Source organism: Colossoma macropomum, unplaced genomic scaffold (genome assembly GCF_904425465.1).
Source record: "Colossoma macropomum unplaced genomic scaffold, Colossoma_macropomum, whole genome shotgun sequence".
NCBI lineage: Eukaryota > Metazoa > Chordata > Actinopteri > Characiformes > Serrasalmidae > Colossoma > Colossoma macropomum.
In genome coordinates, this window is record NW_023494804.1 from 22312379 (window position 1) to 22324221 (window position 11843).

Genomic DNA, 11843 nt, shown 5'->3' on the forward strand with positions numbered 1-11843 from the left:
GATCTATTATTGTCATGCTTAAGTGACAGTGCTTGTAATTCTATTCATTTGTCCTTGTTTATGTAGTTTAAAAACAAAATGAGCTTTTATATTTGTATTTATATTGTCATGCATCACAGCCATCTGATCACATCGTTTCATCAAACTAAAATGCATCCAACCGTGATACTATTTGTTATCTTGTTCCATATCTAAAGCCCATTAAGCCCACACCCAAGAAACGTTCAACAAACACAAACAGTCTGATATGTGCTGTTGGCTTTAGCATGTTCAGACAAAGAACTGACAAGCTGCATAATCACCAATGTGATTGGGGGCAGGATAACATTTAAAGCCCCCTCCAGGGGGGAGACAACAGGTATTTGTAGACCAAACTAACATTTGAGTTGGCCTGAGATTGTCAGGTTGGTGGGAAGAGCTTTAATCCATCCAAACCTGATTAGCACCAACTGGAGAATGAATAAAACTTCACATTCCTGCAGATAGCACTTGTTTAAGGGGAACTCCACAGATTTTTCAAAATTTCTGCATAATTAAATGATTACGATCTAAACAAAGTCATTCAGAGTGGTTTGGTGTAAAATGCTCCATTTAGAGAAACTTAGAGTTAGAATTGTTTACAGTGGTTTTAATAGGAATCACAGAAAGTTATTAGATTAGTCCCCAATGATCTTTGTTTCCAGATTTACCAATATTTGACCATTATCAACATTACATATAAACACTCAGAAGATGTGTAGTTTCACTGGTGGTTTTGGATATTAAATACAATGACTATAGTTGTGTTATAGACATGGAGACTGCTGGTTCCCATCACCACCACTGTAAAGAAGTCAGAGTCTGTAAATTTCTCTACAAATGAACCATTTCATATTAAACCACTGTGAGTGACTTAGTGTATATCTCAATGATTCAGTAACTGACAGTGACTGGCATCAAGAGGTCTTGGATAAACTAAATTTAAAAAATGTATAGTCTGTTCTCATGTTAGCTATAAACTTGAGTTTCATACATTATTTGGTGTTATGCAGTAACCTGTAGTGCAGCATTGTATTCATCAGCCTCATCAGAATTCACAATATCATATAGTTTTCATGCCTTTTTTAGCCAGAGAAATTAAGCCAAACTGAAGTAAAGGTGTCTGGTAAGCCAGGTAGCAAAATTGCGAACTTGGTGAACTTTCAGTTCATCATCTGATGTAATTTCTTTTTGAGTAATTTGACTTCCTAGAACTAACAGTGGCTGTCTGACTTTCTTATGCGTTCACCAGCTAACAAGAGAGAGAGGAAAAAATCAACATTACAAAACAGCCCACCCCTAAACAGGTGTAGTTTTTTAAACAGGCAGATAGAAATATAGAGAGAAAGATGATAGAGAGAGACTTAGATAGAGAGAGAGAGAGATAATGTGGTGTTCTCATGCTGCTGTTGTTGACCTAACTGCCAACACCACAAGTGACTCCAGTCTATCAGATCAAAAACTATTAAAGGTACTAAAAGTAAGGAGGAAGAATAAAGTAGGAAGAAAAAGTAGTGCAGGCCCAAAATCTACTAAAGGTGGGAGATGGGTTGTGAAAACCCAAACATGAAATTTGAATCTGACGTGAGTACAACAAACATGAGAAATCCTGCATATAGCTAATGACCTTTGTGTGTCTTTGTGGACTCTTTAGGTGCCTTTGATGAACGGCCAGATGTGTCCTCCTCCAGTCCGACCCCAGATGACCTGTGCCCAGGCCCAGATGGCACGTCATCCATCCCGAGAGCAGCTCATCGACTACCTGATGCTCAAAGTGTCCCAGCAGCCTCCGGGCCCACCGCGCCACCCTCACGAGTCTCTGCCACAGGAGGTAGGCATCGGGGAGCTGCTGCACCAAGAACAGAATCATCAAATAAGACAAAAATGAGAAGCCCATGAAGTCCTATTCTAATCACGGTTCTGAATGTTGTGGGTGTGTGCATAGATCAGCTCAGATGCTGCAGACTCTGACCAGTTGGCATTTTGAGAGCATTTTGGTGCATTTCTGTAAACAGCTGAGAGTGCCCTTTCTTTGTGGATGTTTGAGGTTTTGAGGCTGATATCACTGTGTATTTGTGTCCAGATGCATGTGAAGATTGAGAAGAATCCTGAGCTGGGGTTCAGCATATCAGGAGGAGTGGGAGGGCGGGGGAATCCCTTCCGTCCTGACGATAACGTGAGTGTCTCTCACTTTCATTTTGAAATGACTCACATTCGCACACATGCTCTCACTCAACCCCTCTCTACCTAATAGGTCTATCTTCCTGTTTATCTATAGATAGATATATGGCTGTCATAATAATTTTTTTTTTTTTTTTTAACACTGTTAACTGTTCTTACTTTGACCCTTCAGCGCATCCCTAAGTAGTGCTGGCCAAAGCCCAGCTGCTTGTGTTGCTGTATGTTGATAGGATAAATGACTTTTAAAGCAATACCTTTAGTGACTTTGACAGACGATGCTGTGCAGTGCTCACAGGAGACCTATGGATAAATCAACAAGCGGCAAACCAACATAAGCAACAATGAAGCTCTAGTTTCCCTCAAGAGCCTCCAAGAATGTGTGAGCTGTATGAACGAGAGCCAGAGGCTACAATCATGAAGGATAACCATTGACTGTATTTGAGATGATATTTCCATGCATTGGTGGGAACATGTAGCCATTGTCGTCTCACTGGATGTTGATGATTAAGACTGTATTATTCATGTTCAGGCTCATGTGAACTCTGCACAATGAAAATAATGTTATTGAATAATTGAAAGTAATAAATACTTTTTGGTTAAGCTTATTTTGTCCACTCGTATAGCTAAAATTTTTAAATGGTGGAAAACGTTCAAATAGGGGCAATAATTGTTTGGCATCCCTTTCATATATATATCGCTGTTGTCGGAAGAAAACCTTGTTTCTCCATTTTTGACATTTTCAGTTTTGACATCATTTGTGAAAGCCTGTTACCCTTTACCCATATATATATATATATATATAAATGTGTGTGTGTGTGTGTGTGTGTGTGTGTGTATATGTATGTATATGTAGCCCAGTGTCAATAAATATGTTATTTTTGAAACTTGCTTACTTCAGTGCTTGCTTCATACTGTTTCTACAGGGTATTTTTGTGACAAGAGTTCAGCCAGAAGGACCTGCTTCAAAACTTCTCCAGCCTGGAGATAAAATCATCCAGGTACCTCCACACCACATTTACTTCACTACCACACCTTTTACTTTTTACCGCTTTGCCATACTAATGTTGTCTGCTTGCCTTGCGTACTAATCCCATCCTCATTGCAGGCGAATGGATACAGCTTTGTCAATATTGATCACGGAAACGCTGTGTCCCTCCTGAAGACCTTTCCCAACACCGTGGACCTGATCATCATCAGAGACATGGCAGCGTAGAGATTCTGTGCAACACATGATTGTCTGAATGTTCACTCCATCATTTTTGTACATGGAGGAGCCAGATTGGTGTATAGTTGATTTGAACTGCTTTTCGTGGAAGGACCTCAGAGCTTTGGTAAAAAACAGGGCAAAAACCACTGTGGCAAGTGGACGGAAGACAATGTCTGGGAGCATGTGCGTTTCAAGCAACCACAACAAAAGAATCCTTCACTGTGGGAGAGCTTGTTGGATTAGTCCAACAAGGACAAGAAAACTGTGTTTTTGTACAAAGTTTTTTTGTTGTTTTTTTGTTTTTCTTTCTAGTCATTCAACATAGGGTTCACCATAGTGGAACGTTAACTGTAGCTGACCATTAGGGGGCAGGGCTCCCTGTCTGCTGACATCAGTATGCCTTTTATTTTTTTATTTTTAAATCATGTTTCACTTTCTTCTTCCTTTTTTCTTATTTAAGAGATTTTTAAAAACCACTCCTCTGACCTGTGTGAGATTTTATATACATTTTTTTTTAACTGGAGGTCAATGCTAGGTGCTTGGTGTGGATTTTCGAATGTAGAACTGGTGTGCGCTTTGGCCTGGGTGGTAGATTCAGTGTCTAAAATACATCCACTGGGTTCCTGGCAGACGCTGCTTGCCACTTTAGTCTTCTCAACTTCACCGGAACCTTTCTTTAGCCTCGGCCTCGGCCTCTCCTCTGCGCACCCTTAGCTTGATTTAGAACCAAACCCCCTCCCACCTCATTCCCCGCAGCGAGAGTGACCCAACTGCCTGATCCTGTAGAGAAACCTCCACCTGAGACATTCAGTAAGACGCTGTGTGTTCTAGGACGTGCTGGAGAGCCCTCTGTATGTCTAACGTGGACTGGAACATGGTGAAGAACTTCTTTGAGGGTTTTTGGAAGAGGCTGCAGGGCCTACGACTGGCCTTTGCTTGGACACACATGGACACATGAGGTGGTGTGACTAAGTTAACCAAAGCTTGTGTGGAAACTTTACCTGGGTGGTGGGGTACTGGGGAGATGGACAGGGTAATTCTGGGTGTTCTTGGGCCATTGTGGGCCATCTCGGGACCTGCATTTTCCTTTTGTTGAAGCTAGTGGGTCCAGTATTCACAAATCGTCTCTGTTTAGGAAGGCTCCTGTACTCAGCTCAGCACTCTGGAGATATTTTGTGGACACTGGCCCAAAACCTAAAGGGCTTCCTCAGAACCCTCCTCAAAACTGACCTTTGGAAAGGGTTTCTCACCTGGACTCGACACGGTTTGCCTTTCTGTAAGCATCACCTTCCTAAGCGTGCAGTTTTTTTCTCTTTTTTGTTTTTTGGTTTTCTTTTTCCTTGTACTGTTTTAATCATGAACATTTCGCTTCAGTGAGAATTTGATACAGGCAGGGAGAAGAACTTGACAAGTGCCAACAAACCCTGATCTGTCTGAAATGGGGGGAAAGGTCACACTTTTTTTTTTTTTGACCCAGAGCAATACTCACTGATCCACACTGCGTATTCAGTGGCCTTGAGAGGCTTACTATGGGACAGTCTTTGAGAGAGCAATAGCAAGAAGTCCTATTCTTATTTTTCAGAGAGAGCTGTCAGATAGCATTGTTTTTGTTTTTTTGTTCTAAGAAAAAAAATTAAAAAGAGGAAACCCTTTTAGTACTCCTTGATTGTGATAGAGCATTTTATATTGTAAAACTTTTAGAAGAGAAAACATAGGAAATGGCATTTTGAATATTTTGCAAAGATGTTCTTAAGTGTGCATATGGTAATGTAAAATGTCCTGCACTCACTGCCCCCTCTTCCTTCCCACAAGCGGTTGCATCGCCACTTCCACAAACTTCCCTGCTGAGTTGACATTATTAACTGTCTCCCATGTGAGTGGATTCAAATACTTAACCTTCTTCAGTGGCAGAATAATTTGATCGGCTGCAAAGACAAAGATATTCAATGTTAACCGTATAACGTTTCACAGAAACTGTCCAATCGAAAGGCTTACAGGCCTGTATGTACACACAAAAGAAAGAATGACCAACTGTTGATTGTTGTACTGTGTAAATTACTTGCATGAAATCACTCCCTAGATTATTTTATTTTATTTCTTGGCTGTAATCTTCATTGTTCTAGAGGTCTACATGAATTTTAAGTTATCAGATTGACCTATACTGATACCCATCAGTGTACTGAAATTTTATATTCGTAGAAGGAAGCACTGATGTTTTGTTGTACGAGTACCTGTACTAAAATTAAATTGATTTAGTGTTACAATTTTAATTTAGAATCACTCTACTGTCATTCTTTGCACACAATTGAAAATGGCACTGGCACAAAACTGCCCATCAGAGGGCGAACCAAGGTGAATTAGGCAGTAAAACTGAGTGCTGGTTACCTGACGTAGCTTTAATGCTAACTTTGGCTTCAACTTAAACTAGATTCACAACTTGTTCTCACACAGTGGGTTCTATTATATCCTATTATACCCAACTTCTAAAGATATGAATGATTTTGTTGACATGATGTATAGTTGTATTTAGTGAGCACTGTTTTCATATTTTGTCACGAATCAGTCGAATGAAGACCCTCTGATTGTCACATGGTTAAAAAAAAAAGTAAAAAGTAATGACAATCGGGGGCTGAAACTTAAAGCTGATTATTTTTGCCATATCAAAGAACAAGTGGTCTTTTTTAGATTCTCCCACGTTTGTCTATTTATTTAGCAAACCTTTCTTTGACTTTTAGAGATTACTAATCAAAATGTACATACTTTTTAAACCGTTTGAGTTAGCCATGGCATTAGTGACCTTAGTTTATATAAAAAAAAACAACCAGCAATAAACTGCATCACAGCAACCCTTTTTAATGTAAAGCTATTTGAAAGGTTTCTCTGGAAGCAGCTACAAATAAGATGATTTGATGGTATGCATTTATTCTACATTCCAGATTTTTGTACATAATTTTAGGTTCCATGGTATCCTGTGGACAATAAATAAACTAATGGTCTTTCAGAAAAGTCTGTCTTTCTTTTTTTCTGTTTTGCTGAGAATTGTATATGCAGTATCCTAGAAACTGTACCTGAGAATTAAACCACCTGAAAGTGGATATACAGTAAAACCTCACGGGGGAATTCCTCCAAATTTTTATGGAATCTCACCCGAGTTCAACACGCTGGAAATATTTTGTGGACACTGGCCCAAAACCTAAAGGGCTTCCTCAGAATCATCCTCAAACCTGACCTTTGGAAAGGGTTTCTCACCTGGACTCCACACGGTTTGCCTTTCTGTAAGCATCACCTTACTAAGCGTGCAGTTTTTCTCTCTTTTGTTTTTCCTTGTATTAATCATGAACATTTTGCTTCAATGGGAATTTGACACAGGCAGGGAGAAGAACTTCACAAGTGCCAATAGACCCTAATCTGTCCGAAATGGGGTGGGGGGGGATGATGGTAAAATTAGTTAAAAAAAATTAGTTTAAAATTAGTAAGAAAAACAACATTTTCTTTGGGAATGTTTCTTATGACGCCCTGCATGCACCCCTCCACAATTAGATTAGATTCTAAATAGATTTAGAAAAAAAAACTCTCAGGCTGCGTATAACTTTCATGTAAAAGTTTTAGATTTTAGAGGCATTAAACTCTTCAGACGTCTGGTTCCTCTCACCACTCTAACAATTCTGACTCTGCAAGTTTCACTAGAGTGGAGTGTTTCACGTCAAACCACTTTGACTTTCTCTACATCTTAACTATTTAATTATGCATGAATTTTGAAAGTTGGTGAAATTCCCCTTTAACAAAATAGTCATTACTTCACTTGTGGCACTGTGCATGCACCGTGGTAATAAGTGAATAGTCACTGTGGTCTGGAAAGAAGCCAAGGGGAATTACATTCACTTCAGATGTTGTTCTATTGCTGACCACAGACCGTGTGATTGGGTGTGATTGGTGATCAGCCAATGGCACAGATCTAAAAAAATGGACCAGTTTAGGAAGGTCAAGGTAACACACTGTAACTCGTGGCTATAGACGCAAGTCTAGCACCATGTTAATTTACGACACAGTGAGCCCAGACTTCAGTCATTGTGCAAGTAAAACCACCATTAATCATTTAGTGGATCTTTAAAGGGGAATTACACAATAAAAACTTATATGAAATTAAATGCCTAAGATATAAAGGTCATTCAGAGGGATTTGAAGTGAAATGTGCTGTTTAACAGCAACAATAATAACTAATTTTCTTTATAAAGAAACCTCTGTATATAAATTGTTTCACAACATAAAACAGTAAAAACAATAATAAAAGAATCCAAGTAACATAATGAAGAAATAAGAATAAAAAAGACAAAAATATATAATAAATCTAAACCGAAAATTAATAAAGGCAAATTTAACAAAAAGAGATTATCAATAAACCACAATATGTCTACTATGAAGTAGTAGTTACTAATAAAAAGACAATATAAATAGTTGTGTTCCAGAGTTTTGGTGCATAGGAACAGAAAGCTGTTTTCAAACAGTTTAAACAGTCTTGAGAAACTTGCAGAGTCAGAATTGTTCACAGTGGTGGTGATAGGAACCAGACATCTGAAGAGTTTAATGTCTCTAAATGCTCCTTCACAGAAGGTTATGATATGAAATGTGTAATACACTACGTGAAGCCTGAGATGTTGTTTTATGATAGATTTGCAGTAAGAATTTGGCCTAAAACACATTTTTAAAATGTATTCATGATGGAGAGGTACATGCAGGGTGTTGTAAGGCAAAATATTCTCAAGACTTTATGATGTAAGCCTTATTAACATTACATATAAATACTCAGAAGACTTGAATCTTCACTGATTGATTTGGACAGCAAATAAAATAGTATGAAGTAAATTGTAGACATTGTGACCTCTGGTTCCCATCACCATCATTCACATCAGAACATTCCAAATGACTTTGTTTACATCTCAATGATTCAATTAATGCAGAAATGATGAAAAATTGGTGGAATAACCTTATAAGCTATAATATATATTATGCCTTAAAGATATAATGTGCAAATAACAGATGTAGGTGGGTCTATCTGTAGATATGGCCTGGGTTTATAGTTTGTGTTGATCAAACTGAAACATCTTGTCCTAATAGGTAACTTTTCTGTTAAAAGGAACGGCTATTATCTCTCAATCAACCCTCAGTGGTCAAAGGAGTGATTAAAGGAGGGTGGACGTCAACACATTAACGCATTTAACTTACTACCATTGTTTCGGAAAAGATTAAAGGGCCCTCTGAACTACTCAGTTCCTCTAACAAACTGTACCCTGTTACATTTTATTGTAAAACTCTTGTGAACTTCCATTCAGGGTCAGTGTTTCCCATATAAAGTCTAACCCTGACAAAAGTGACTGAAAATGCTTCCAATGGTGAAAATATCAATTCAGCTTGTTCACCTCTTCACTGACCACTATGTATGCAGTACACAAGTGTAAGAAACCACCTGCTGCTTCTAGATCCACATGGTCACCACAGGATATGCTGTGCATGATAGCATGGCTGCTCCCCCTCCCCTTACATGGAAAACGATGTGTGGAGTACTAGAAAACATTCTGCCCAGCCGTTTTCTAGTAATCCATTTGGTAAGAGGCCACATGCTGTTTATGTGGTTCAAGCCTGCGTTGCTAGGCTGGATATAAAGCTGGAGCACGCTGGTAAAGTGGCTCTTTCACATGAGGTGTGTGGACAGCCTGTCTCCTATCAAGTTCTTCCCCTATATTTAACCCATGGGGAAATACACCAGGGAGGCTTCAAAACAACCTCATTCAGCCAGTTGTCATTGTAAAATGAAAGGGCAACAAAATTATGCTATATTACTGTTTTCAGGCAAACATGTTTTCACTTTCGTCATTTGTGAAGACAAAAATAATTCATCACAGTCCATGAAAATGGTCTATAGTGGTATTATAGGAATTTCTGCAGGAATCTTATAAGAATATTATGGTAAATTCAGATAGTTGCTATAGTCTACTGCAGGATACTACACCAGTATTATAGACTGCTACAACACAGAACTAGAGAAATACATAGAAACCCACTCTCAACCTAGGTAGAGGAGAAAAAAAAATCAGAATGTGTTTTTTTGTTATTCTGTTTTTGACACTGACATATAAAAATATTTACTTAGTTTCTCAGAATAAAGACTTATTTTCTTAAAATATTGACTTATTTCCTTGAAATATTGACTTCTTGAAATAATTTCTGAATTTTCTTATTTAAGTTCTGAAAATTTTGAGTTAGAAAAGTATTCTGACATACTATGTTGAAATAATTATTAGATTTCAAGAAAGTAAGTAGCTATTTTAAAATAGTCATTTCAGCATAGGAAGTTATTAATTAGAGATACAGTCATTGTTTCAATTTAATAAGTTATTTTGACATAGTAAGTCATTATTTAGAGGAAATATGTCATTATTTTGACACAGCAAGTCATTATTTAGAGGAAATATGTCATTATTTTGACACAGCAAGTCATTATTTAGAGGAAATGTCATTATTTTTGACATAGAAAGTTATTATTTTGACAGTCATTATTAATAGAAAATGTCATTATTTTGACACTAAGTCATTATTTAGTGGAAATAAGTCATAATTTTGTCATAGTAAGTCATTTTTTTTAGAGATGTCATTCTTTTTGACATAGCAAGTCATTATTTTGACACAGTAAGTCATTACTTCCACACAAGTCATTTAGAGGAAATAAGTTATTTTTACACAGTAAATCAATTCTTTTTACACAGGCATTTTTTAAAAGAAAATAACTAATTATTTTGAGATACTAAATCAAAATTTTGACATACTGCTACCAGAACAGAGATAGAGATGAACATGATTTTTTCCTCCTCTACCTGGCTGGATTGGGCCTCTATATGAATATTATACAGAGTTAAATAGATTATTATAGAAGTATCACGCAGCACTACAGAAATCTTTTAGTGTCTTACAGTGTTGCTATAGTTTTGTGGCCTGGTTTGTAGGTCACAGTTATAAGGGTAATGCTAAGGAGGCTATGCTAGCTAACGTTTCCAAGCCAAATTAGTCCACAGTGTAATGTAGACGGCGCTGGACATGTTGGACTGGTCAAAGTACGAGTTTAAAATATAATGACAAGACGTGATTGGAGCAGGCTGCACGTGGTGAGCACAGCATTGTAAAAGCCTGAACTAGACCTGAAAACAGGAAATGGCGCCCAGACTCTGGGCAACAACTGGCTAGACAGTTTCTACAGTTAGAGGACTTGGACATTAAACGGTTATTGTGGAGGAGGTGGACTGCACTGACAGCATGAAATCATCTGTTACACTCAGAAACGGAGTTCACCTCCAGTTTGGCGTAGCTAGTTTTGTACTGGGGACTTTCTAAACTGCAGCAGTTCAACAATTCATGTATGACAACTGCATTTAGCCTAATAAAAAATGCTACAGAGCTGGATGAAATTTTATATTTATGTATTTTTTATCACATGCAATTTTATACCTTAAAATAAAATAAATAAAATAAATAAAAAAACAGTAGTGCCATGTGACAAAAAAATTAAAAATTAAGAAAATCTGATAAGAATTCTTTACTCATATGGTTTAATCAATAGTTCTGTGCTCATGCAAGAGAATATATGGGACAAGAAGAGATAAAAAATGTACATACATATATGTATATTACTGAGTTATTAGGGCTGTTTGTTCACTTTTACATTTACTCTGAAAAGAAGGGCAGCATTAGCTCTGCTATCTTGATCAAAGTGGGTTTGAGCTGATTGAGTAAATCAACATGTTTCCCCGAGATGGCACTGGCTGTTCCAGGGTCAAATGACCTTGCGATGGCATTTGAAGAGGACTCTGGGAATGGACATGCAGTCCTCTGAGAAACCAAACTACAGGACCAAAAACAAACGAAACCAAATGATCTCTAACATCGATATTTAACGTCTGCTTTGACTTGCGCAGGCCTGTAGAGTTGTGCAACCTGATATCATTTCTAACATTGTGATTAATTTAATCAGAAAAATCCTCATTCAAACTTCTGCTCAAAAGCTCATTAGTCAGACTGCATGCATCGCAATTTACTTTCTGTTGAAATAAAATAGAGGGTAAAATAAGAGAAATATAAAAGTGTTTTGTTAATAGAAGTTATGTCTGTAAATACAGTGTTTTGTGACTTACATTTTCTATGGGACTATTTTACTAAAAAACAATTTGGAAACAGCGTTTTTGTCAGCACAGTCTAAACGGGCTCTTATTGCTACTTCCACTTTTTGCAAAAATTAAAAATAGAGGAGGGGAAATAAGGGAAAAACAAGCTGAAGTTGTTTTTGTACAGTAAACTTTTCCCCGCCCTTAAACTGACTGCCAACCAATCAAAGTGCGAATGCACAGTGACGCCACAGGCCCCGCCCCCTCTCTAAAGAAAGCAACAAACA

General features: G+C 37.7%; 1 protein-coding gene across 2 annotated transcripts in view; it reads left to right on the top strand.

Annotated features, from left to right (window-relative positions):
• Positions 1–5683, top strand: part of erbin (erbb2 interacting protein) — a 65569-nt gene extending 59886 nt beyond the window's left edge. For both annotated transcript variants that reach the window (XM_036595711.1, XM_036595712.1), the window contains 4 exons: positions 1673–1849; positions 2102–2194; positions 3123–3197; positions 3305–5683. In XM_036595711.1, coding sequence (XP_036451604.1) covers positions 1673–1849; positions 2102–2194; positions 3123–3197; positions 3305–3412 — 453 coding nt within the window. In that variant the 3' untranslated portion in view covers positions 3413–5683. The remainder of the gene's footprint in view (positions 1–1672; positions 1850–2101; positions 2195–3122; positions 3198–3304) is intronic.
• The last annotated feature ends 6160 nt before the right edge of the window (positions 5684–11843 follow it).